At 46.6% G+C, this 26,055-nt stretch overlaps 1 protein-coding gene across 2 annotated transcripts in view; it reads right to left on the bottom strand.

Annotated features, from left to right (window-relative positions):
* The window catches only part of MKX (mohawk homeobox), a 66,399-nt gene extending 43,758 nt beyond the window's left edge, over positions 1-22,641 (bottom strand). For both annotated transcript variants that reach the window (XM_028750852.2, XM_028750855.2), the window contains exons 1-5: positions 22,294-22,641; positions 16,866-17,166; positions 11,115-11,274; positions 2,138-2,291; positions 531-866 (exon numbers count right to left, since the gene is read on the bottom strand). In XM_028750852.2, the coding sequence (XP_028606685.1) occupies positions 531-866; positions 2,138-2,291; positions 11,115-11,274; positions 16,866-17,050 (835 nt within the window). In that variant the 5' untranslated portion in view covers positions 17,051-17,166; positions 22,294-22,641. The remainder of the gene's footprint in view (positions 1-530; positions 867-2,137; positions 2,292-11,114; positions 11,275-16,865; positions 17,167-22,293) is intronic.
* Between the last annotated feature and the right edge of the window lie 3,414 nt (positions 22,642-26,055).

The raw sequence follows: 26,055 nt of genomic DNA, 5'->3' as shown, positions 1-26,055 counted from the left end.
TTCCACCAGCACCTACTTTCGGTCACACAAACTCTTTTGTGCCTTTCTTGAAGGAAAAAACAAGCAGTACAGAAAGTGTATATACACATGCTTGGATACACAAATTAATAAGACTGTATTTCATAATCTATTACCGATCATGGCTATCCAAGAGGTTCTGGATGAGTCTTGGTCACCCATAAAGCCACTGTATTTTAACTGAGCCAAAGTAGACCAATGAGCTGTGTCCTCATGTTGGAACTTTTGACTGGTTTTCACAGTTTATCATAGGAACATTTGGGAGGCTAACCAAGTCATTCACTCTCATCCGAAAACATCCATCTGCAAAAAAACCCCAGGAAAAACCACAATGACCTACCTCACTAGGTTGCTGATGAGATGGCTGCATTTTCATGGTACTTGCCATAATTAAAAGTGCCATGAATTATAAACACTCTGAGAAGACAAATTAGCACCACCAGGAGCCATAACATTTGTTTCCAGGTTGAATGAATGAACAAAACACGAGAGCTTTGGAAATTATACCCTACCTGTCCGATAAACAAAGTTGCCTTCAGTCTCGGAGGATGACGGAGACACCAGTTCCTCTTCAAATTCGTTGGAGCTAAACGAACCCGAATGATTCCTTTGCCTTGTTTTTTCCATCATGGCTGCATTTGTGGCCATGACATGCCTCAACGAGTCATTCAGGTAGCGGTTCAACAAGCTGTTTTTGTATTTGGGGGGCGATACATAATCCTCATTGGCACTTCCTTCTGGTCTAACTCCAGATTTAATTACTGAGCTTTCAGTCTTAATCACGGTGTGATGAACGGGCGTGTTGTATCCCCCTTCATTCATATGGCTTCTGGGAGGGTTTTCGCCATCTGAAGAGAGAAGACCCATCAGAGAACACCATTACCTATGTCTCTTTAAAAAATTTTTTTTATTATTATTCATAATTCAGCTTTTAGAGGATAAGTGAGATCAGACTAGATTATAAGAAGGGCTATTTTGAAGATCCATTAAGATGCCACCAGTCACTTCCCCTACCTCATCTAAAACCAGTTTCAGATTATTTCTTCAAACTAGAAGAAGGGGTAGGGTATTTCCTGAGCACTCTTTTGATCTTCAATAAGAATTACAGCAACTGATTTATGATCAGCATATGTTTTATATGCTGAACAGGTCATGAAATTAAATTTGGTCAAATAGTGTGGTGCACCATTTGAGAATTGCTGAAATCAAATTAGTGATGGGCATCTATTGATGACATGCAGGAGTGTTGCTGGTGTTTTGTCAGAGTGATCACCACCATTATTTTAGGGAGTAATGTAGCACAAGAGCCTAGATGGACCTGACTTTTTGGGGTGTCTGTGGCAGCATTATACATCTCATTATACATTATAAACCTATTTTTAGCCATCTCACCCCTTGTTTTTTCCTGTAAGACCAATTGCAGTCATTAACAGCCGTCAACAGGTTTACCACACCTATTAGCCAATCACCCATTCCCACCACCCTTCTGAGTAATACCCCTCCCCACCCTCTCACTATATATAAGGGTCTGGTGACTTCTGTTTCAGTGTATCTGAAGAAGTGTGCATGCACACAAAAGCTCATACCAATAACAAACTTAGTTGGTCTCTAAGGTGCTACTGGAAGGAATTTTTTTATTTTGTTTCGACTGTGGCAGCAAAGATAGCCCTAGGAATTGCAGCCCAATCTGACAAGGGATAGTTTTCACCTTGCAAAAGAGAAAACACAGTGGCTACCTAAAATTCATTCTGAGGAAGTGGAGGCAGATGGCAAAAGAATTCCTTGAACTGCCAGCATGTGACCAAAATGGAGACAAAATGGACCAAGGCTCTGATACCTAGCAGGTGCTTCCACAGAAGTCCTACAGCCAACAGCTGCCTGGATAGCCAGTCATAAAAAACATTGTAAAATGAAATAAAATGTACAGAAAGTAGGGATCACCTAAGCCCTATGGCTTCCAGGATTTCATCTTCCTCAAAGCCAGAATGGATGCTTCTTAAATTTTAGCATGCACGTGTGTTGCAGCTTGCAAGAGCACCAGCTCCTTGAGAACTGTCAGCCACTTTCAATTTTACTGGCTTTGCTTGGACATCTACAAAAATATATATTGAAAACAAACCTTCTGAACATGAATCATCGCTGCTTACACTAAGTCTTTCAGCATTTCCTTGAACATACTTGTTGTACAGCTTGATTCGCAAAGCCCAGCTGAGGTCTGGTTGCCGGACAGTATTTTTAAGGCGACGTCTTGCATTGGCAAACCAGTTTGACACCTAAATAAAAGACAAAATGCATTAGTTTTCTCCCTCCTTCAAGAGAGAACCGAAGAGTTTTCTCACTGGCGTGTGTTTTATGACGCGTGAAAGAGAAACAAGTAGACTGTTCGCATTTTTATTTCAGCAAAAGCCGAAGTGAAAGCAGTACGAACACTGAAAACATTTAGTACTTAATCTAACTTTATTAGAAGCCACCTTTACGGTTTTAAGATAAGCAGCTTAAATATATGCCTAAACCTTCATCCCAAGACCATGTCCATATCATCTTGCACTTCTGTTGTTTCAGAGGAACAAGGAAGAACAAAATACTGCATTGTCCCTCTTTCAGCAAGGAGGATGCAACAGGTGGCACTTCCTGTGACAATACAAACATGAAGCGCAGCTGCAATTTCAGGGGTTCTGGATGGTGGTTACAACATTTCCAATTTTTGCAGCCCAGCCATGCAGTAGTGACCTTCCGCTGGCAGTGGTTACTGATCAATTCCATACCGTCCAAGCGTCCTGATTTTCCAGGGACAGTCCTAGGATTACGGAAGTCACCCCAGCTTCTGATTTGATCCTGGAATGTCCCTGTTTCGCCTGCCAGTGCTGCTGCCGCCGCCAAGCTCAAGAAGAAGGATGAGCCAGCGCTTGTCCTGAGCGATGGGGAAGGAGCATCCCGTTACCTCTCCTTGGCCACTGCTGCTGGGCTCCTCCCCTGGGCAGCTTGTAGCGGCTGCTGGAGAGCAAGCAAGGAGGAGCGGAGCGCAAAGAGTCTCGATATAAAAATAAGAATACTTTGTGCATCCATTCTGATCTTGCCCCTTTCTAAAACGTGTTTATTGGCGTGTGTTTTTCTTTTTGCACATCCACCAAAGAATAGAATAAGATTGGAATTAAGGGGTTTTCTCAGTTCAATGGAGGATGTGCCTCATTGTTTTGTTTTTGTTTAAATTGCTGCTATTTTTTACCTATGTCATTTTAAACTGTGATATCAATGCTGTATTCTTAGTTTTAGATGTTGATTTATGTGGAAATTGTTTCCCATTTGGTTGTGTGTTTTTTTTGATGTGGTTTATTTATTGTTTATGACTTTTGTAATTATGTAATTCTTGTTATGCTGTAAGCCGCCTTGAGCATTGTTTTTTTTAACCGTGGAAAGGCGGCATGCAAATAAAAAATGATGATGATGATGATGGTGTAGCAGTGGTGGAACTCGCCCTTCTTCTGATAGGAAATGCTCTGCATGGGAGAGGGATGGGGGGGGCGAGTGAGAATTGCCCCTATTTTCATATGAGGAATGTCATAGGGTATGCAATTCATACGTCTGACAGAGAGGATTGTGAGGCTAGCACAAGATCCTGTAATCTGGAAGTCACAAGCACAGTCTGACACTAGGCAGACTGACTAGCTTTCTGACTCCGACTCCGTCTAAGACCATTCATATGCTCAGCATCCCAGCAGGATACTTTTAATGTCTGCAGCAGTTGTCAAAGGCAATGTATTCGCTTGCCAAAGAGCAGCACGGAAGCATACCTTGGCCTTATCAGACTGCCATGTGCAACAACAGAAAGTAGGGTATTATCCACAGAGCTCTTTACAACAAGCAATAAAAACGAGTGTGATTTATGTGTGTGTGCTACTATTTGGTTGAAAAGGCCAGCAGCAAACACCGCACTCTCACCATTTCCATGTCAACCGCAAGCATTATTCATGCGAATATGAACAGCTCCTCTTTGAAGCATTCCAGGAGACTGAAAAATCTCACAAATAAAGTAAGATAGCTGTTAAAAACAAGAATCCCCAAAGATTTGTATTTTGGATTCTCCCTTGCCCCCACGGGAAAAAGAAAAAAAAATTAATCATTTTAGGTTGGGGGATCAAACTTTTCTATAGGTTCCAGAGCCCCCGAGAGACCTATCTCCTGAAGAGTAGCAACTGTTAGTAAACAGCCAAGTTTTGACAAACCCCCAAAGAAAAAAGCAACAGCCCCCTGGCCAACATGGACAGCTGAAGCATGAAATATATCCCTATTATATAATGTGACAGACTAATATGTCTCATGTAGTTGGCCATAACCCAGAATCATGCAAAATCAGCAATGGGTTGTTGTATATAGTTCCAGACCCACAGCAGCACAGTCAGATTGTTGGCTACAGCACCAATCATCTATTTGGGAAAGGGGAGGAAAGGGATGGATTCAGCTGCCTGCTCTCTTCTCACACAAATAATTGGGCATGCAGCCCTAACTCCCAGAATGGGACTTTCCAGGCCTGGGAAGCAAACACTCAGTAGCCATTTTCACACACGGTTTCTTCAACAGCAAGGCATATGTCCAAGATGCAGGGGGAGCGAACATGGTGCCCTCCAGATGTTTGTTGGACTAAAATGCCCATCAGCGGCAGCCAGAATGGCTAATGGTCAAAGTTGGTAGAAGCTGGTGCCATATTGACTACCCCCAGCCTAAAGGCATGTGACACAGCCACTTTGATGAAGCTGAGCAGTCCCAGGTTGGATTAGTGCCTGTATGGGAGATCTCTGCCCAAGAATCCAATGTAATACCAACTTGAGTTTCATCATGGAAGAATGGCAGGATATAAATAAGTAAGTGGGTGTGCGCACAGAAATGTGTGTCGTGCTTTTCAGGTTAGGGAGACTTGACTAAACTAAGGAAATAGAAATTACCTACAACTCCTGACCGGGAAGATCAGAAATCAAGAAGATAGAAACTTTACTAAGGAATGGGAATTTTTTATATATATAATTTATCTTGGAGAACACTGTAAACAACTAAGAACTTTGGCAGGATTGTAACAACACTTGTAACAAGAACTGTGGGAAAATAGGGAATTTCAAGAAAATTGAGAACTTATAAGATGCAGTAAAAGAAAAAGGGAATGTAAATAGAACCCATAGAGGGGTAGATAGAAGTTCAAGGATTCAGGGAATCTTTTATGCGTATGATTATTAAGAATACTATTTGAATATAAATGTAAATTGTAAAAACTAATAAAAAATTGTAAAAAAGGAAATTACTTACAACTCCTTAGTTCCTGCTACTTACTGCTATAAAGTGTTTCCATTCAGCAAATGCGTTTCCTGGGCTTGGTTTCATTTAAAAGTGGCAGCCCCATTTTCAAAAACAGCAAAATAATGTGCTTATCTTTATCTTCTTTGGCTGAATCATTATCATCATTGGACCACATCCCATACTACACATTGTTAATAATCAAGAAGGGGGCTGTAACTTAAAATACTCCCCCTTTCAGAGTAAGTTGCATCCTATATATGAATGTGAAAACCTGAATATTGCATGATCCTTAGCAAGCCAGAACCAGCCCATTAGTCATACTGTGGCAAATAACTTCATATTCAACAATAAAGCCATTCATATTTCCCCTTCTGGAAAGAATGTTCCTTCATCCCCCCCCCCTCCTTAAATTCATAGGAATGGCTAAACCCAAATTTAAAATAAAATAAATCCACCCCTACGGGAATAGGGCAAATGAAAACATGACATATTCATTGCAAATTAGCAGGACAAATTGCTAGCCTCCAAATTGGAGGCTAATTGGCGAGATAAATATAGGCTGTGGCTTTTAGACGGATATGGCTTCCTGTTCCAGTTCTGCTAGTTTCAGGAGTATAAGGTTTCGAACTCTAAAGCAAAACGGGAGGGCTGGCGGCTAATAACTTGTACTACATACTGCTCCATTGGCTTTGCTAGGGTTGCATGAATATAATCAGCATTCAGCCTACTACGTTTAGGCTGAGTGGTTCTTTTCCCAAGTCTTCTCTAGAGGCCTGGGGCCCTTACAAATTTCCTTTCCACCAAAGAATCAGCTTCCACAGGAATAGACAACATACATCGGGCATCCCATCAGCCTGCGTGCTATTGGCCACCTACCCTGGGACCTACCAAACTCTTCTGTAAAGGCCATTTGCCCCTCTTGAAAGTTTTTTTCCTACTCTCAGCTAGGTTTGTAGCACTGAAGACAAATTAGGAAGCTGCAGAATGCCTTTGCCTTTTGTTTTGTCCTCCGCCATATCGTCTGCACCTACAGTGTCCACTTAACACATTGCCTAAAAATAAATAAATGAGAGCATCACCAAAATTGATGATGTCTGTGTGCATACGCCAATTGAGTTGGTGCAAATTCCTATAATTTAAATAGAAATACAGTACACCTCCCTATAGTTGAGAAAACTGACCAGGCGACTGCTCCGTTTGCTGCCCAGGTGGTGCTAACTACTGACTGGCAACTTCAAGGGCCCTCTTGCTCTCTTCTTATAGTAAAGGTAAAGGGACCCCTGACCATTAGGTCCAGTCGCGGACAACTCTGGGGTTGCGGCGCTCATCTCACTTTATTGGCCAAGGGAGCCTGCGTACAGCTTCCAGGTCATGTCTCCAGCATGACTAAGCCACTTCTGGCGAACCAGAGCAGTGCACAGAAACGCCGTTTACCTTCCCGCCGGAGCAGTACTATTTATCTACTTGCACTTTGACGTGCTTTCGAACTGCTAGGTTGGCAGGAGCTTCTTATAGTACTTCATCTTTAAACCAGACTTGGACTGCACAGCAGAGAACTGTCCTATATAAAATAGGACACATCACCATCCCACACCTCTCCCTTCGCCCACTGGCTAAGTGGACCAACTCATGCAGTTGGTGGCTAGTGGCCACTGGACACCTTCCATCTACTTGGCTGGGGCGAAGGGAAACAATTTGAGAGCCAACAGGAGCCAACATTTTTTTACATTTGGCTGGTAAAAAGGAACCAGGGGGTCTTCCAAAAGGCACGCAGTTGGTTTTGGGAGAACTGATGGCATTTTTACAGCTAAGCACTTGTCTGCGTGCTTGCCTAGTCCCCCTTTCTGGGCTTGTACAGTTAAAAGAAAATGATACTACAAACATGCCATGCAAACATAGTACAATACTTCCTCGGGGGCCTCGATAGCTCAGTTGGTTGGAGTGTGGTGCTGATAATGTCAAGATTGCAGGATCGATCCCCACACGGGACAGCTGCATTGCAGAGGGTTGTGCTAGATCAGCGGTTCTCAACCTGTGGGTCCCCAGATGTTGTTGGACTACAACTCCCATCATCCCTGAGCTCTGGCCTTGCTAGCTAGGGGTCATGGGAGTTGTAGTTCAACAACAACAGGAGACCCACAGGTTGAGAAAGGCTGTGCTAGATGATCCTCAGGGTCCCTCCCAACTGTATGACTCTATGATTCCTCATACACACACACACACACACACACACACACACCCCTCCCTAACTGTAAAACTTCCTCTACTCAGGGAAGTGCGAAACACTATTTTAATTTTCTGAAGATTTTCCTTGGTGCATGAGAACTGGTTTTGTATGTGTGTGTGTTAATGTAGATGGAACTGAAGCAAGAGTTAAGAAAGCAGAAGACAAAAAATAAAAACCTTGGGGATGCAGGGACGATACGGACAGAGGAAACAGCCAAAAGTACTCAGCACAGAAGAAGAGAGGCGAGGCCACAGGCAGGGTGAGAGGAGAGCGCATCTTTTAAGTAGGCTTACTGCATTTAATTGATTCAACGCATCTTGTTTTGACTAGAAACATTTCCCCAGTTGAGTAGTTTTTAAAAGCCACCACAATGCAATAACAAGACAAGCTACATTGTGAAGAAAGGGTGGCCTTGTATCCTAGCTGATGGATGACAAGTCCTCCGTTTGAAGGGCTGGCAGACAATGTTCGCTGTTTGAAGGCCTTGCTCACTTTGAAGGCTTGTGCAGTCCAGGTCTGCTTTAATGATAAAGTGCCACTGGATGGGAGAGCAGGAAAGGCCTTGAAGTTGACCATCAACGGTTAACACCTGGATGGCAGACTGAGTAGGCACACAGGTCACCTGGTCACAATGTTGTATCTGGAACAACAGTAGTACGCACCGGGAATCTCATTTTCTGCATGCATGTATTACATGAAACAAACACATGCACATGCAGTTTAGCTATGATTCCTGCATTGCAGGGGGTTGGATTAGATGACCTCTGGGCTTCCTTCCAATTCTACATTTCTATGATTCTCCACTATGGGAAGATGTATATCTATTTAATTAACAGTCATTATTTCTAAATTTGGATCTATGCGCAGGGCAATATCTAAATAGATCCGCTAGCCCAAGGCTTTCTGCATGCACATCCTAACTTCTCCCTTTCCAGATGCCCTCCCCAAATGTGCCTCAGAGGACTGGGGGAAACCCTGTAACCAATTTAGGTGTCACCAGGCACAAGGAGAGGAATTTCCTTTGCACAGCCGAAGGTCCTTGGAGTAGTAGATTTATTTATTTGCACACCACCCATATAAATTACCATATACAGATGTTACATAATCTGCATCCTCTTGCAATTTTTTGTTGTGCCAATTATCAGTGTCTAAGCAGCCACCCTATTATCTGAGTAATTTTGTCCTGCGCAAGGCAGAAGTGGAAATGTCCCCGAAGACCACACTCACAGCCTCTAAATATTAAAACTATATTTTTCTTTATATGCGAATATGCGCAGGTGTTACCAGTTAATTAGCTAAAAACTAACATGATTCATCAAATCAATTTTTTGTAACTAGTTGGCTGCTCAGCTTTTAATTGTTAGCAAACACTTCTTGAAGTGGTATGCATGGAACAAACAAAGATACTGTGATGAAGGAAGGCTTGACAGAACAACTTAACATAAAACTGTGGCTCAAACACAAGGACAGCAGGACTGAATAAAAGGAACACAGCAAGTGTTAAAGGAATTGGACAGATTGATGTGAAAAGGAGGAGGCCAATCTAAGCTTCAGGAATGTAAGCCTAGGAAATACAAATCAGGAAAACACATTTTATTTTGGTCTCCTCCAGAAATGTTCTGGCACTTTACAGTGCTAGATTAAAGCCAGTTATGCAGCACTATTTGATAATCTGGAGTGTGCAGCTTTTGGGAACAAGAAACGAATTTTTCCAAGTAGATGTGAAACCATGACCCAGTTCTCACAGATACATCACTGTCAATTTGAGTCAGTTTGACTGCAGTGGGGCTGTTCTGCAATCACTCCGGTGTGATTTGTGATAGTGCCCCTGCCTGTGTGTCTCTGAGGATCAGTTCTTTGTAAGCAGCAATCTGCTCTGGACCACAACTTCATTCTTTCCTTTCCCTTGAATGATGTGTTTTCATGCAGATGTGAGAGCATTTCTGGGCAACGTGTGGAAGGAGCATCTGGATTATTATTTTTTTGATATTATTATTTTTTGCTTTTGGACTACATGTCAACCAAGACAGATCTGCAGACAACAAAGGAAGTGTTCTTTTACCAAACATGCCATTTCATTTCTGAAGAACATAATCCCTGAGAAGTCAAGAAGGCACGGTTCAAAAAACTTTGGCCCTTAAGTGCTCTCTAACCCAAGTTCTCCTAAAATGAATGGAGGCTGGACAGTGTTTTGCGAAGGGTGTTCCAGAAAGGCCGCCATGAACTTTGTGCTATCATTACCTAGTTGCGGAAGACAACTTTGTCCTCCAGGAACCCCTCGATCTTTGCCTTTAAAAGGGGTGTGGGGGTACCAGGCACTGTCAGGACTGCCCCAAAAAATTTTGCTGCCTGAAGCAAAGGATAAGATGGTGCTCCCCATTTCATGTACAGAAGCCTGATTGTAATAAAACCTCAAAGTGGTTTACACAAAGAAGAAACCCATAAAATTTGGATTAAAATAACTATTTGAAACATTTAAAAAACAGTCAAACAATAGGCTAAAACCCAGATTAAAACATATGCCAACCTTTTACATGTCTGGATAGGCTTGCCAAAACAAAAATGTTTTTAGCAGGCATTGAAAAGAGTGGAGGAAGCTGCCGGCCTGATGTCAATAAGCAGGGAGTCACAAAGTATGGGTACTGTAGGACCGAAACATTGATTTCTCACAAATGCAGAGCAGTTTTTACGTGGAACCTGTAACAATGCCAGTTCTGCAGACTGGAGCAGTTGCGTGGGTTTGCATGGGTGATATAAGAAGCTGTCTTATATACAGTAAAAACATTGTCCCATCTAGTCTAGTAATGTCAACACTGACTGGCAGCAGCTCTCCAGGATTTCAGGCAGGGGTCTCTCCAACCCCGACCTGGAGATGTTGGGGACTGAGCCTGGGACCTTCTGCATGCAAAGCAGGTGCTCCACCACTGAGCTACAGCCTCTCTGTTGAATCTTCCTTCAATGTTGGCGATGAGGGAGCACCCTCCATTGCACCTGAAGGCAGCAGGTTAGCCTAGGCAAGAGAGGCCACGTGATACACACAAACCAATTTCTCCTCCCAAGGCCTTGCTGCCATCTAAGTTGGTCATCTCACTCTGCTTAAAGGTAGGGCTGTCTCTGGGTAACAAGCCTTTCCCTTCATATAACTGGCCTTCTTGCAGTCTCTCTTATCTGAAACGAGAAGTGAGCTGGGAAAAAGGGCCTGGATGAAGAGAGGCAAACCACTGGAGGAAGGAGCCTGCTCCTTTCCCAAGACATCCCTTTGTTCTGGCAAACTGACATCCTGCAAAGGGAGCCAAAAGCTGCTGTGACTCACCTTTCCTGATCTTCCACCCAATATATGTTTCTCCCACCTGAGCTCCCTTCCAAAATCTGAGCTTGGCCGATGAGGACGTAGTTTGGGCAGTGGGATATAGGGAGATGCCTCCAATGCGATTATGTCACACCTTGGTTTAAAAACATGCAGATCTGCTGCAATCACACCTAGTTTAGCCCGAAGATGCTCAGTACAAGTGGGGCAACCAGGCCAGCCCATCTTCAGAGATGGTGTGAGTCACACAGGTAACGGGGCATAGCTCATTCTTACCTGCACCAAAGTCATCTGGGAGCCAAGAGCCAGCAAGATCTTCTCGGTCTTAGTGGGGTATGGGTTGTCTCGGTGCTTGTACAACCACTGCTTTAGCGGCCGCGCCATGTCCTGCAATGCCTGGCGCTTGTGCCTCACTTTCCCACTGTTCTGTCGGGTACTGTACAATGCAAGGAGAAAGAGGATTATAGCCAGGTGGGCCTGTCAGCATGCCCTGTCGTCTCCGATCTTCCTTACTCTCAGCACCATAGCACAAAATCCCTAGGCAGTCAAACTCCAAATCAGATGTAGGGTGGGGAAACTGGGGATTTGTGAAGGGGAATGTCTTGGGGCGGGGGTATCCTCCATGTCAAGTGGGAAAAGATGCTGGAGAAAAAGAGATAAATGCTGTACAAGTCCTGTGTTTACATAACTCTGGTGGAGAGCACCTGAAGGCCTATTTGAAGCAGCACGATACTGCTTTAAATGTATAGTGCAGATGGGCCCTTAGTTATGAACCACTTCAGTTCCATAGCTCTTAGTGGAGCACATCTGACTTTAGCTAAATGAGGAGTGAAACCTTCTCCCTGTTGATTCAGAAGTGAATCCAACTGTGTTCAATAGGACTTGCTCCCAGGATTTCAGTGCCTTTTAGTTAGTGTCTGTTAGTACTTGCAGCTCCCAGATATCCTTACCACTATACACTATTTCCAGCGACCATTGGAAGCAACATAAAGAACCTGGCTGATTAGACCAAAAGTCCATCTGGTTCAGATGTCTCCAAACATCTCTGAGAAGCCCACAAGCAGACAAGAGTTCTTTCTACAAGGATCTAAAGAAACTGCTGGAAACCCCCACCCCACTTTTAAATGGCTTCATGCATTACAGGAATAGATGAGACTCTGGATGTGCAAATTATACATAAGTAAGTACTTTTCAGGTTCTTCCACCAAAGGTGCTCATTGGTCACAAATAAGCGGAGAAGGACTTGCCTCATCTCTATTTCTTTTTCCTAGTCTGCGTGGAACACCATAATGACATTAAGGAATATTTACGTACGCATTGCATTTGTTTGCAATAAGCAAGCGAGATTCAAGGCCGTCGCTCAGGGGCCAGAGGCAGAGGACCTGCCAAGCTGAAGGCTTCAGTAACTTGAACTGTTCTGCTACTGCAGCTCTGGAGCCTGCATATGGTCTCTTAGCATCTTATGAAAACAACAAGCCTTCCCCGAGTAAGGAAGCTGCTGAAACGCTGCCTGACCTTGGAAGAGCGATTTAAAATAATAATTCTTAAAGAGGTAGACAAAACAGTATTTGCTAACAGAAAACACTTGGTATTTGACATAAATAACTCTTTCGCCTCTTCTTTTATGTTGGGCGAGCCTGCAGACTTCGAGGGGGATTCCCCTAGTGAGCCTTGAGAGGGGAGAGAACTGAAGGTAAGTCAGGAGTCTGAGCAAGCGAGTACAGCACAGCTGATGAACTCTCTCTCTCTCTCTCTCACAGGCCATTCCTTCAACTCTGCCTTTTATAACAACAACAACAACAACAACAACAACAACAACAACAACAACAACAACAACTTATTAGTTATTATTATTTATGCCCTGCCCATCTGTCTGGGTTTCCCCAGCCACTCTGGGCAGCTCCCAACGGATTATTAAAAATACATTAAAAACTTCCCTAAACAGGGCTGCCTTCAGGTGTCTTCTAAACATCAGATAGTTGTTTATCTCTTTGACATCTGATGGGAGGGCGTTCCACAGGGCAGCCACCACTACCGAGAAGGCACTCTGCCTGGTTCCCTGTAACTTGACTTCTCGCAGTGAGGGAACCACCAGAAGGCCCTCGGCGCTGGACCTCAGTGTCCGGGCAGAACGATGGAGGTGGAGACGCTCCTTCAAGTATACTGTGCCGAGGCCGTTTAAGGCTTTAAAGATCAGCACCAACACTTTGAATCGTGCTCGGAAACGTACTGGGAGCGAATGTAAGTCTTTCAAGACCGGTGTTATGTGGTCTCGGCGGCCGCTCCCAGTCACCAAGGCTCTCCACCAGTGGCGCACAAGAAAGCATGTACCAACAGAGGCATGGGAAGAACACCAAAAGGCATACCAGCTCCAAGTTAAAATGGCCTCAGTCCAACATTATGTGCACCTAGCATTGGGCTGCTGCACACAAACTACTCTGGTAGACCAATGGCAGCAAAGTCAGATTACTGGTTACGGTTAAGTGCCAATCCAGAGGTGGAAGCACAGGGATGCAATTGGTCCTTTGCATTCTCCTCATCCCACTTGGGGCTCAAGTTCTTGGGTGGGTTCTGTGTGCAGCAAGGCATGCATTCCAGAGCAATGTATAAAGCAGCCTTCCCCAACCTGGTGTCTTCCAGATGTTTTGAACTATGACTCCCATCAGTCCTCGCCAGCAGGGTGGGGACTGTGATGGGAGTCCCACGATGGGAGTTGCAGTCCACACCACCAGGAGGGCATCAGACTGGGCAAGCGAACCTGCAGTGAGGGCTGCAGAATCGGTTTCGATCATTCCCAAGGTGTGGGCTTGTTCACTCCTCGTCAGAGGAGTGGAGGGGGTAACTGTAACAAATGCAGGGATCCTGCAAAACTCCAAGGAGCCAAAATAGGGCCAGTCTGACCATAGCCTTCCTCCTATAGAAGATTGCTTATTGCAAAAGTTGCTGGGTGCTTATGAGTTACCAAAAAAAGGAAGAAGCTAAATTCCAGACAGAAGCTCTGCCACTGTCCCTTTCAAGTCCCCCCAGTTATCTACAATTAATATCAGCACAGACTGTTAGAACAAGACTTTTTAAAAACAGGAAAGGAAGATCCAAGTCCAGCTTGTTTTGGTATTAAAGCCGTCTGAACATCGGATTACTCAACATGTTGCAGCAGTCCGTTTTCCCATGCTCCTCTCCAATGCTCCCAAGCGCACATCTGTTTATGGTCTAGTTGCCACGAGAGCACCACCCTTCCTCACATGTCAGGAATTTGCACATCAAGATCAAGCCAATCTTAAGTGGAATTAATTTGGCCTTCACTCACAATCCAGTGATGATAGACCATTAATATTTTAGCTCTGCTCCAGATAATAAAACACTCATAATGGAAGACGTGATATCTGTTGCCTGATAATGAACTGTACCTGGAACTTTTCACTGGGTGAAGGAGAAGCTTTTGCTTGATGGAATGAATGCACATTCCTACACCAACAGAAGCCCATCCAATGACAGGTATTAACAACCTTTTTAGACATCTGCTGGTCTTTCTGGCACATCTCAACAAATGCCAAGCCCGGTCTTGAGCATCGTTCAATGGGACTTATACCCACGTGAGTTTGCATAGGATTTCAGCCATAGTGCCCTAAACCAGTGTTTCCCAACCTTGGGCCTCCAGCTGTTTTTGAACTACAATTTCCATCATCCCTGACCACTGGTCTTGCTAGCTAGGGATGATGGGAGTTGTAGTCCAAAAACAGCTGGAGGCCCAAGGTTGGGAAACACTGCCCTAAACAACCACATCCACAAGTTCATATCTAATCACAACCTGATTAGAGACAAAGGGAAGTTTGTTCCTGACAGAGAACCAGCCAAGGATATTTTGATGGCCAAAGTAGAAAAACTACACACACACACACACACACACACACACACACACACACACACACACTTTAGGCTGAGGAATAATCCACCTGGATGTTCTGCTGTACACAAGCCCTGTTTTAATATCTTCAAGCTGCTCAACAGCATGGCTCTGATTCATTTCACTAGGACCTGTGCAGGATAGCTTCCACAGGTCAGATCTGTCCTTCTCCCATTCTGCTACCCTAATGACTTGCGACTTGAGATTGTAATACCAAATCATTTCCAGAAGGTGCTGCTCTCAGGCTACATCTGCGGCTTGTTCCATATCTGCCCCCCCCCCAAATTCCCAGTTCTCACCTTTTTTTTTTTTAAGCCTCTTGGGCTTTTTGCCTTCTAACACTTTATTTGAAATCTAATTCTGCCTGAATCAGCTGGAAATAAAATCTTGATGAAACACAATCACCCTCTTGCCAACCTGAAATGCTATAAGTATGAGCTGATGCAATCTTTTAAAATTGGTAACTCAGCTATAAAATATATTGTTTCAGTCTTTAGCATTCTGGACATCTCTTAAGCACCGTATTAAATTTATCGAGTTATCGCTTGACTACAGATGCGCAGCCTGAGCTTACACATGTTTATCCTCAGGCTTCTCACCTTTTGTTCAGTGGAACTTGCATGCAAAAACAAGAGTGTCTAGAATTATGCTGCTGAAAGATGAAATGGGGGCACCTCTCTCCCTTCTGCCTGTCCCTGAGCAAGCAGAGTAAAACTGGGTTATTTGGACCTGTGGAAGCTATCCTGGGTTTTCAACGCTATCCTAACTGTATCTGCTGAATTCAGTGTGGCTTTAATCCCAGGTAAATGGAGTTGGGATTGCAGCCTTAGTGTGTAGCAGATGAATTCTTGGGTAAAAGCACATTGTGTATCCCAACGTGTCAGTCTTTGCTGGCTGGGACTGAAGGGAACTGTAATCCAAAACACGAGGTCACCACATTGAAGAAGGATGCAATAGGTGTTGTAGCAATTAATACAAAACAATCTTACTCCTGTGTTCCATTCTTTGGAAGAAGCCAAATTTTAATAAGCTTTTGTAATCTACTGTAAACAATGCTTTTGCAAAATACAGGGTTGCCAACTTGAATAAATAATTGGGGGTGGGGTCCCAGCTGAGCCCCACCCTGCATCATCAATCATAAGACATGGCACATGCACACCATTTGAATGGTAATGTCCATCAATTGGGGGGTGGAGTGCCCCCCCAATATTTTAATGGGGGAGCAAAGGGACCTCGGCTCCTAGGAGTTGGATCCTATGGCAAAATACATTTTCTATATTTAAAAAACCCCGGCAAGAACTATAGACAGCAATAATCTTGTCAGTCACTGTTGGTATGTCCTCAATCCAATGAACTCTTTCGTTAGTTGGTTCAGTTACTGTCTATTACACTGTCCATTGGTGGTTTGCTGCTTACCACATGGCCTGTCTCTTAATATTTTGCTATAAATTCTAAATTTATCACTAGAGTTTACTTACTTCCAGATTTCATGTTTTGGATTTAAATCTACCCTTAAATTACTTAACTTTCAGACAGCACCCTCTCTAATCCTCTCTTTCACACTCACACCATATGCAGGGAGCAACCGGTTTCTAAATTTGATACACTTGTCTATAATCACTCCAATATTTTTACACCACTATCTGCAATACCATAAACATTTTTTTTTCTGGGAGACAGCTTCACTGAACACCACAGCAGGATTTTACATAAACCTTTGGACTAGGATCTTACAAACATCAATGGAGGCAAATGCAAATCATGGGGATTTGTTTTCAAGTCCTCATAAGAAGGGTGGGTTCTCTAAAGCTATTTAAAGTGCCCTAGCTGTTCAGAAAGGGAATGTTTGTGGGGCGAAGTTTTACAAAGCCGCTAGATCAGGCAAGTAAGGGCTTGATTGAATTCCTACAAGGCAACTTTTTTTGGTTATTGTTAAAAAAACAAAAAAAGAGCCTATGCTTATTGTTATTTGTGAACTGCCTTGAGAAACTGAACTAAAATCAGGTCTGGCTGAAAAGCGGTACATAATTAGGATTAATCCAACAATGCAAAGCTTCCCACATGATCAGAGCTGCGTCTCTCCCACCCCTCGCCTTCCAAACCATCGGCCTGGGGGCTCCTACCCTGTTCTCCTATGGCGAAGGCTGAGGTTGTCTTTCATGGACGGGCTGTCAGGCATGAGGACCTCCGGGTGGGCGGACACGTCCAAGACCCCGGCGTAAGGCCGGCTGCTGCTCCTCTCCCTTTCCTTGGCGGCGTCTTCGAAGAGCACTTGGCTGCTGAGCTTATTGAAGACGATCGTGTTCATGGTGGCGGGGAGGGCGCGCGGGCAGCCCGGCGGCCGGGGCTGAGGAGAGACTGGTCAGCCGGGGCGAAGGAGGCGCGCGCTCTTGCGCTTCAGGGGCGCCGAGGACTCGACGGGCGCTGCAAGAGGAGGAGGAGGAGGAGAAGCATCGGGTTACTGGAGGGGGTGGGGGAAGCAGCTGAAGTCGCCGGAGACGCCAAAGCCGAGGAGATCGAGGCCGGCGGGTTTGGCAAGGGAAGGGGGAGCGGCCCGCTGGGGCGGCGCGGAAACGAGCGCGCTTCCCAGGGCGCACGGTTTGGGGGCAGCAGGCACGGGAGGGCTTTGGGGCAAGATGCCCAGGGTCCCATGCAACAGAAGGAGCAAGGGCGCCCTTCGACCCTACTCAGGGAAGTGAGGCGCATCCCCATCTGACTCCCCCACCTGAGCAGGACTCCAAGCGCGCCGCTTTTTGACCCACCGTCCAAAGAGCTGCTGTTAGACCTCGGTCTTAGAGGATGCGTTTACACGAAGGGGAGGCCTTTTAAGAGCCCGATGGGTCCCGAGCATAGCTGTCAACGTTTCCCTTTTTTTAAAGAGAAATTCCCTTATTCCGAATAGGATTGCTCGCAAGAAAAGGGAAAAGTTGACAGCCCAAGCCATTTCGATCCCCGCAGATCAAGGGGTGGGGGTGGGGTGGGATCCTGCGGCCCTCCAGATGTTTGCTGGACTCCAGTCCCCATCATGCCTGACCATGGACCGTGCAGCCTGCGGCAGATGGGAGCTGGAGTCCGACAACATCTGGGAAGCCACAGGTGGGTGGCTTGGGGTGTCAGGACCCACCCTCAAAGGTTGCCCACACACACTGAACTGCCCCGACATCTTTCTTTTAAAAAAGGGAACGTGGCGTTTCTTGAACGGAGCTTTAGCCCACGAAATTTAAGTCGTATCAAAGTTCGTGTCACACACACGCAATGCGAGGTTGGCGGGAAGCCAAGCCTCCATTTCCATTCCAAGCCAGTCCAAAGTGCCATTTAAACTTCGTTTTTAAGTGATGGCCCTGGTCTAGCAGGTGTGGAGTGAGCGTCTCTTACTGCAACCCTCCAGCGTCCCTGGATCTTGGGGTTGGCGTGGTTGTCTCCTCTCTCAGCCTAGAAAGCTGCCTTATATCGAGTCAGACCTTTTGGCCCCTCTCATTCTGCATGGTCCCACACAGACAGTTTCCAGGGTTCCAGTCCTGCGTGAAACTGAACCTGGGATATTTTGCATGGGAAGCAGATGCTCTACGACTGAACTACAGTCACTTGCCTTTAATGCAGAAGGGGTGGGCGGGATCTTGTTTTCAAAAAGCATCGCTTGAGGTTTAAAGCCCAGTGATGGCTGGTGCCCAGAGGCGGAGCCAATGACAGGCAGTGACTTTGTCTCCATCTTCTCTCTTCCCTACTGAAGGGCAACACTGAGACGACAGAGGAGGAAGCTGGCAGCCCGGTCACCCTCTAGACTGGTTTTAAAGAGGAAGAGAGGCAGGTGGAGGCGAGGGCAGGCGGAGTGTCCCGTTTTCCCCGGGGAACCAGCATCCGCTGTAACAAAGGCTCAAGCGTACACGTCAAAGTCGACAAAAAGGACATAGGCAGAACATTTCCGCCCCGCAGATCTTGAGGCGTCCATAGGCTTCCAATCTTTCTCCTTGCGCGAACTCAAGGGGGGCTGGAAACGAGGAGAGGCCACGGTCCGTTTCCCCTCTGGCCACTCTCGGGCGAAGAAAGTCAGACAGAACCGCTGGACCCATTGAAACGGGGTTGTTGAAACGGGGCAAAAAGCGGGGTGGAAAACCAGGAATCAAACGAATGTATCTTATAATAGGCGTTCCAGATGAAGGATGGAAACGCTTAACATTTGGAAAGGTGTGAGGGCGCTCAGACTTTTCCAAAACTGAGGTGTAAAAAGGCTCTGCTTTATCCCTTTTCTTTCCCATCCAATCCCTTATTAAGGAGCAGGTGCCACAAGCAGCAGCCGAGAGGTCTGAAAGCGGGTTGTTAAACCGCAGATGCGTAAAGATCGAGAAGGCCTTTTCTATCTGCGGTGTCAAATGCGCCTCGCTGCTGCTGTTTGCGCCACGTGTTGGTAAGGGGCATTGTGTGTCTGGGATAGCGACACGTGTCTCCAACGTTGTCTCTCTCTGAAGGTCCTCCGGGCCAGGCGTCTTGACAGGGGAAGCTCAAGGGAGAATTTCAGCCTAACATGTGAAAAGGCGTTCTCGTGAAAAACACGTTAGGCGCTTAGAGCAGGCACAGGCAAACTCGGCCCTCCAGATGTTTTGGGACTACAATTCCCATCATCCCTGACCACTGGTCCTGTTAGCTAGGGATCATGGGAGTTGTAGTCCCAAAACATATGGAGGGCTGAGTTTGTCTATGCCTGGTTTAGAGGAACTGCGAGGTGCCGGAGCTTTAGACCAGCGGACGACCCGAAAACCTCCGTCATATGACCCAGGCTGCAATGCATTGAGACCCTTCACGCGTGCGCGCGCACAGAGCCAACGCTTAAAAAACACCTTCCACATCTTAAAGAGCGGGCTCCCAGTTCAACTTGTGCTTTAAATGAGCATCCTCTAGATTTCAGGGACCCGTTTGATGGAAGGCCATCAAACTGAACGGGGGGGGGGGGGTAGCGCACAAAAGTTAAAGGAAATATAGGAATGGAGGCGTGCGCACAACCCTCTCAAGTGCAGGCGAGGAAGATACTGGACCTGTCAAAATGGGCCAAAATGGTACCCGCTCTTGGGACGTAAAGGAGGGGGATAAAACAGTGTAATAGCCATATAATGTACACACAATTGTGGCTGTTGGCATCCGTCTGTCTGCAGTGCGCCTTGGGGGGGGGGGTGTCAAACTCTTGGAGAGTTACAGCGCCTGCGGTGGCTGTGGAGACCGAAACGGGAGAGAGCGCAGTGACCAGGAGTTGAAGATAATGGTTGGCGGGCATCTTCCTGAGAACCGGACCGGCAGCCACCCGAAGGGGCGTCTCTTTGCTTCGCTCCTCAGTCCATCCCCCCGGGGCCAAAGCATCCCTTCTCGCGGCGGTGTATTTGGGTGGCTCCCAGATCTCCTCTACTGGCTTACACTTGGAGAGGGGACCGTCCGCCTCTCCCTTCCCGTCTCAAGCCGGCGTCCATAGCACCCTGACACACCTCGACCATTGTGTCCAGGCACAATCCACGCCGCAGGCTGTCTGATTCTTGCGCAGGATGCGGCCGCCCGCCGCCCAGCTCTGGCCCCGGCGTCTCCCTTTCCCTCTAGGCCGAGGGTTTTCTTCCCACTTCGCAGCCCGGCGGGATCCGAGCCATCAGATGCAGCACGAGCAACGGCTCCCCATCCGGGAGGGGGGTCCGCCTTCCGCATGGTTTTAAAAACAAGATCGGAGCCCTTTTCTTCCTTGGGCTGCTCCCGGCCTCTCTCCCCCCCATCCCCCAAGAGAGAAAGTACCACTTTCTCCGCCAAGCAACCAGCGCGCGGCCGCTTTTCCTTGGCCGAAAACGTCCGAGTAACCAGAGAAATTAACTCGACGGGCCACTGTCAATATTTGCAAGGATGTCGTTCAGACTCTTGTTTGACTAGTGCGCATGAAAAACGAGCAGGGCCGAGATCCTAAGAACACATGCGCGCGCCGCCGGATTCGCCAGGGCTCCAGTCCAAGTCCCCGCGTGTTGAGGACCAACTCTCCCCCTGGACACGCGTGTCCATGGGCGTGTGACTTTGTGTACACGAATGCGTGCCCACTACAAGCGCCTCTTTATCCTGCTCCCCGGGGTTTTCTGCCCGCCTTTTTGGATCCCACCCAACCGCAGAAATTGTCCCTTTAGGATGGCTCCTTGCTAACGTTTGTAGGAAGGTGGTCCCTTTTCCCCTCCTTGTTTTGCGAGGAAAAAGCCTCGCCCTGCCCCTCCCCGTCCAACACCACCGTCGCTTAGCTCAGGAGGGGGGCGGGGGGGCTCCCACGTTACAAGCCGTGTAGACAGAGACCACGTATGAATCCGAGGCAAGGACCCCAGTTGTCAAAAGGGAGAATCCCCACTCTTTGGACAGATGATGTTGGAAGAAATCTCTTTCACCCACGCTGATAATAGGAAAGGAGAGTGATGGAAAGCAGTCACTACACTGCGTCTCAATGAGCTCTTGCAAAAACATAGGAGCCAAAAGCGGCGGGAAGGGGGAGCGGAGCAGGTCCTGGAACCAGCAAATCTTGCAGTCAGACGTCTCCAATTCCTCGTTAACACACAGCACGTCGGTGCCTACAACGCGTGTCCTAATTTATGGCTTTTGCAAACCCACGCGCGCGCACAACTCGAACTCCAATGCCCCAGATTCCCGGGGACGCGGAAAGGAGCAGAGCGCCACGACCCCGGGCTGCCGCAGCGAGACCCGCTTCCCGCAAAGGTCGTCGCTCCGCAGAAGCCGCTGGGGCGCCATCGGCAGTCCGGTCACATCCGCTCCTCCGGCGCCGCAGGGCAGCGGGCGACCGTCCACGCAGCGCCGCCCGCGCCACGAAGGGGGACAAACAAGCGAGCGCCTCTCTTGGGTCGCAGAGGCCCCGGAAGCCCAGGGCGGCGCAAAGCGGACTCGCCCCGAATGACATGGATCGCTTTTCACAAGACACCTCGCAAGCTATCCAGTGAGAAGGATGCGCGTCTGGGAACGCCAGCGCGCTCGAACCGGTTCCACACGAAAACCAAAACCATTCCGGAGCTGCTTAAAACACACACCGAGAGAGTCCCTCACTCTTTTCAAATCGCTTTAAGTGGCCGCACCTCCTCCTTCCCGCCGAATTATGCCATTGCAACCCAGTTTAAAACGCCCTAGTTACCTTCGCGCGTGCCCAGCATAGGCGTCGCGGGCCGCAGTTACGCGGGCGGGCGCGCGTTCCCACTGGGCTCCTCAGCGCCGAGCGCGCTTTGCCCGCTCCCGCCGCCCCGACCGGGACTGCGCGGGGCAACTGCACGCTGCCCTCTCGCGGCGGCGCTTTTTACAAAGGGGCAAAACCACTAAGGACCCAAAACGCAGGGGAGTAGAAGGGAGCGCGACCAAGGAGCGGGGGCAGGAGGGCACGACTCTGTCTCCGGGGCAGTGGCGGTGGTGGTTGGCCTAGAGTGTGGGAAGGTGGAGAGGTCAAACCCCCCCTTCCGGCCTCCGGCGTCCTTTGGTTTGGTCGGGTTCAGTCAGACAAATGACGCGCGCGCGCCTTCCCCCCATGCCAGGGTCCCGTGGCTGTACCTGGCGCCTGCGGTTGAGGGTCGCTGCTGGTGGTGGTGAGGTGGGTCCGGGCTGCCGCTTTCCTCGCTTCCTCGCTTGCCCGGCCGCTCCTTCTCCCATCCCCGCTCCCGCCGCCCGTTGTCAGCGCGCGCAGCAGCCCCTGAGAGCTCCTGAACCACAAGCTCTGACCGCGGCCGCCGCTCGCCTTTATTGCCCAGGCAGGAGCTGCCGGGCCCCGGAACGTGAATAGCCGCGCCTTCTCATGTTTCCCCTCTGGCCAGCTCAGCCTGCGAACATCCTCCCCCTGCCGTATCCAGCTTCCCGGGCAGCTCCGGCTTGGAAAGCCCGCGGCGGTGTCTGTCAAGGGGACGGCGAGGGGGGGGGGGGAGGAGCGGGGCCAGGCTCGGCCTGCCTTCGTCTGCTCCTGCTTAGTGGAGGCCAAGATGCACCTGAAGGCCCTAAGAAGAACCCGGGGCGTAAGAAGCAAGTTAAGGTCACCATTATCTTCTAGGAAAACCAGAGGGCTGGAAGTAGCCTGGAGACCTCTATTCCTGTCTGATGCTCAGAGGTTGCAGATCCAGTGAGAAGTAAGTTGAATGCCCCATGTATAGGATTGCAGTCTAAATCCATTGTGCTCACCCGGATTTATTTCTGAGTAAACATGCTTTGGTTTGTAAAGTGACTATCCCAGGTCTCCACATTTGTGTAAGAAGCCCCATTGGATATGCTGGGACTAAGCTCTGAATAAACACATGCAGTACCTGGCGTTGCCAGGGAGAAGCCCTTGTCACCGACAGCGCCATCCTAAACATGTTCAGACGTGAGTGCCAGGATGCTCAATGAGACTTGCTCCTGGTTAAATGTTTGCATAGGGTCCACAGCCTGCGTGGTCTTGTCGCTTCCTTGGAAGAAGCTGGAGAAAGAGAAAATCACTTCTAGATGCTTGGGGAAATTATAGCTGCTTCTGTGCAGGTGACTCCCAAGTCTTAAAAGAATAAACACGATTCTGCACTTTTCTTCCTCTTTTGCTCTTTTGCTTTCCCATTAGCCGATCACTTCTTGATACATAACTCGATGCACAACTTCTTTTTTTGTAAACCCTAATGAATTGTATCTATTTGTGCTACAAAGATCAATCTACATCCCCGCAGGTGTGCCTGAAACTGATGCTTTTCCATTGGCAGCTGAAGACTTTTTGACAAGTCCTTGGAAGGGATTTAATCTCTTGTAAGCGATATGTCAGTCATATCCTGTATTGCTGCTGTTGTGTTTGTGCCTGAAGCAGGAATGTTTTGTTAAGTCAATGCTGGCTTGTATTTTAAAGGGTTTTAGATGCTGCTGTTACGCTCTACTGTTTTATTTCGTTTTTATGATATGTAACCTGCTCAGAGAACACCCAGGGAAGGGCAGACTTCTAAATGAATCCATCAAGTCCATGTGTATTTTGAGCTACGATTGTTTTAGGCAGCAACATAGCCTATTATCCATGTGCAATATATAGCAGTTTCTTCCTCTTACCAGGAATTACTTGAGGTTCAAAAGGGGGGGGGGTACACAAAAGGGCATTTGGGGAAGAGAGAAGAGCCTAACTCCACAAATATGCTAAACATATTTCAAAATGTGCTTTTAAAGTCTCTGTTTATTAGAAGTATTTGTTAGTCCCAAGCAATGGATGACCATTCTCTACATCAACACTAAATTAAATGCTAATAAACCATTTATCACCTGAGGAACAATTTCACCATGCTTCATACCACCTAACAAAGCAAGGTAGAGAACAGGTTGCAGTTCTGTGTAGACTTGCGTGTGCTCCACAGGATCAGGCAGCAAGTGGATTTCAAAGGCACAGTTACTGCCTCACACCCACTTTAAATTCTAAGCTTACATACAATTCAGTGCTGCTCCAAAGGAGCACTGCACACATATGTTCCTGCCCTCATCAAGATAAGAAATATTGCCCCAGGGTATGGTCTGTGCTGAGGCCACACAGATGCACTAATTTTGCGGAAGCCTGTGCCTGGATACTTTAACAACAAAAGATGAAGCGTTGTGCTGAGTAGCAGGAGCTGGGCATGTATGTTTGGGTGTCATAAACAGTGGAGTCAAAAGAAGATGAAATGCAGAAAAGTACAGATAGTGATAATTACATTATTATCTGTGACCATTTACCAAGAAAAAGTCATTGACAGCCCAGAAAACCCTAGTAAGCCAATTAACACATGCAGCTTTCTTAGTAGTCTGCAATCTTGGAAAATGGCCCCAACACCAGCAGCAGTAGCAGTTTTGCAGAAACTTAAGGGGGGGGGAATCACTTATATGATTAATTGAAACTGCAGTTGTATACTCAGCTTAACCAAGAATAAGCACCACAGAATTCTTTGTTGTTTACATCTGAGTAAATATAGGATAGGATTGTTTTGTTATGCTTTGGAAGACATGATTTGATAAATTGTTGCTGACTGGTTTTACCTCATTTATTCTGTTGTTTTATTGGATTTGGTGTTGTTTTATGTTTTAAGTATTGTAAATAAGATTGCAAGTTAATATTGAAAAGCAGGTGGTTGTTGGTGTTTAAATGTAAAATAAACACATGGCTGGAGCAGGTTAACCAAGCCATCTATGCCAACTTTGCTCTGTCCTGAAAAAAGAGGGAAATGTTTCAGTGTGATATAGATTGTATACTCAGTGGAGAACAACATGATCTCAAATATTTATTCAGTACCATTTATATTTACATAGTATTGTTAGTGTACATTTTGATTAAAGATAAAAGAATTAAAAAAAAATCTTCTAAAAATAAAAAGAATTTAAAAAAAAAATCTTCTAAAAATGGCACAAAGTAGTGCCAGGCTGGGAAGTGGGAAACGGAATTGTGTGTGTTCTTTGCTAGTGATGGCATCAACACATGCCAATAGGTGCTTCTGATAAATTGTGCAACCATATATATATATATATAGAGAGAGTATGTGTATAGAATTGCTCCTTTGGCTTAAAGCTGAGTTTTCCCAGTTGCAGAACTTATAGCACTATCTTAAAGCATGCATGTTCAGAAATATGTGCTGCTGAGTTCAGTGAGATTTAGGCTTCAACCCTATATACTGGACGCAATGGGGTTTCACTTCTGAATACACTGATTCATGGCATTGCACCACAATCCTAATGCCACTTACCTGGGAGTATGCGCTATTGAATTCAATGGAACTTACATATGGCCTAAATTTAGAATTGCAGATTTATTCTCTGTCAACAGAAGAGAACCTCCTCTGGACAGTGCCCAGCGTCTTAGTAAATGTTTAACATTTCCCATGCAAAACCATATAAGGCTGAACTAAGTTGGTTGTATTTAGTACCCATTGAAATCGATGGGACTTAATCATGAACAAAATGTCCCATCCATCTGAATGGAAATTAAGTGCACCTAACTTCATCAAGGTCCAGCCCACAGTCTGGACTTTTTAAGCCTGATTTTTTTCTTAAATGAGAGGAAACTCTTTAAGTCTGACTCTATAAATGTTGCGAAGAGAGAAATATTACATTAAACAATAACAGGCTTTTTAAGGGCTTATTTAGGACAAATGCCGCATTCAAAAAAAAAAAAAACCCCACCATGCACAAGTTGACTGTAATATATTTAACAAGGTACATAATGTACATTTGCCTCTTCTTCCCACACAGTCTCTCCTCTGCCAATATCTCAGTTATTGGTCTATTATTACTTTCAATCCTAATTAATACCTTAGGGCTTGTTGGCAGTAGTCAGGTATTTCAACGCTATGTTCTATA

Source organism: Podarcis muralis, chromosome 12 (assembly GCF_964188315.1).
Source record: "Podarcis muralis chromosome 12, rPodMur119.hap1.1, whole genome shotgun sequence".
NCBI classification, from domain to species: Eukaryota; Metazoa; Chordata; class Lepidosauria; order Squamata; family Lacertidae; genus Podarcis; species Podarcis muralis.
Note: the sequence above shows the minus strand (reverse complement) of the source record. Positions and strands in the feature narration are given on the sequence as shown.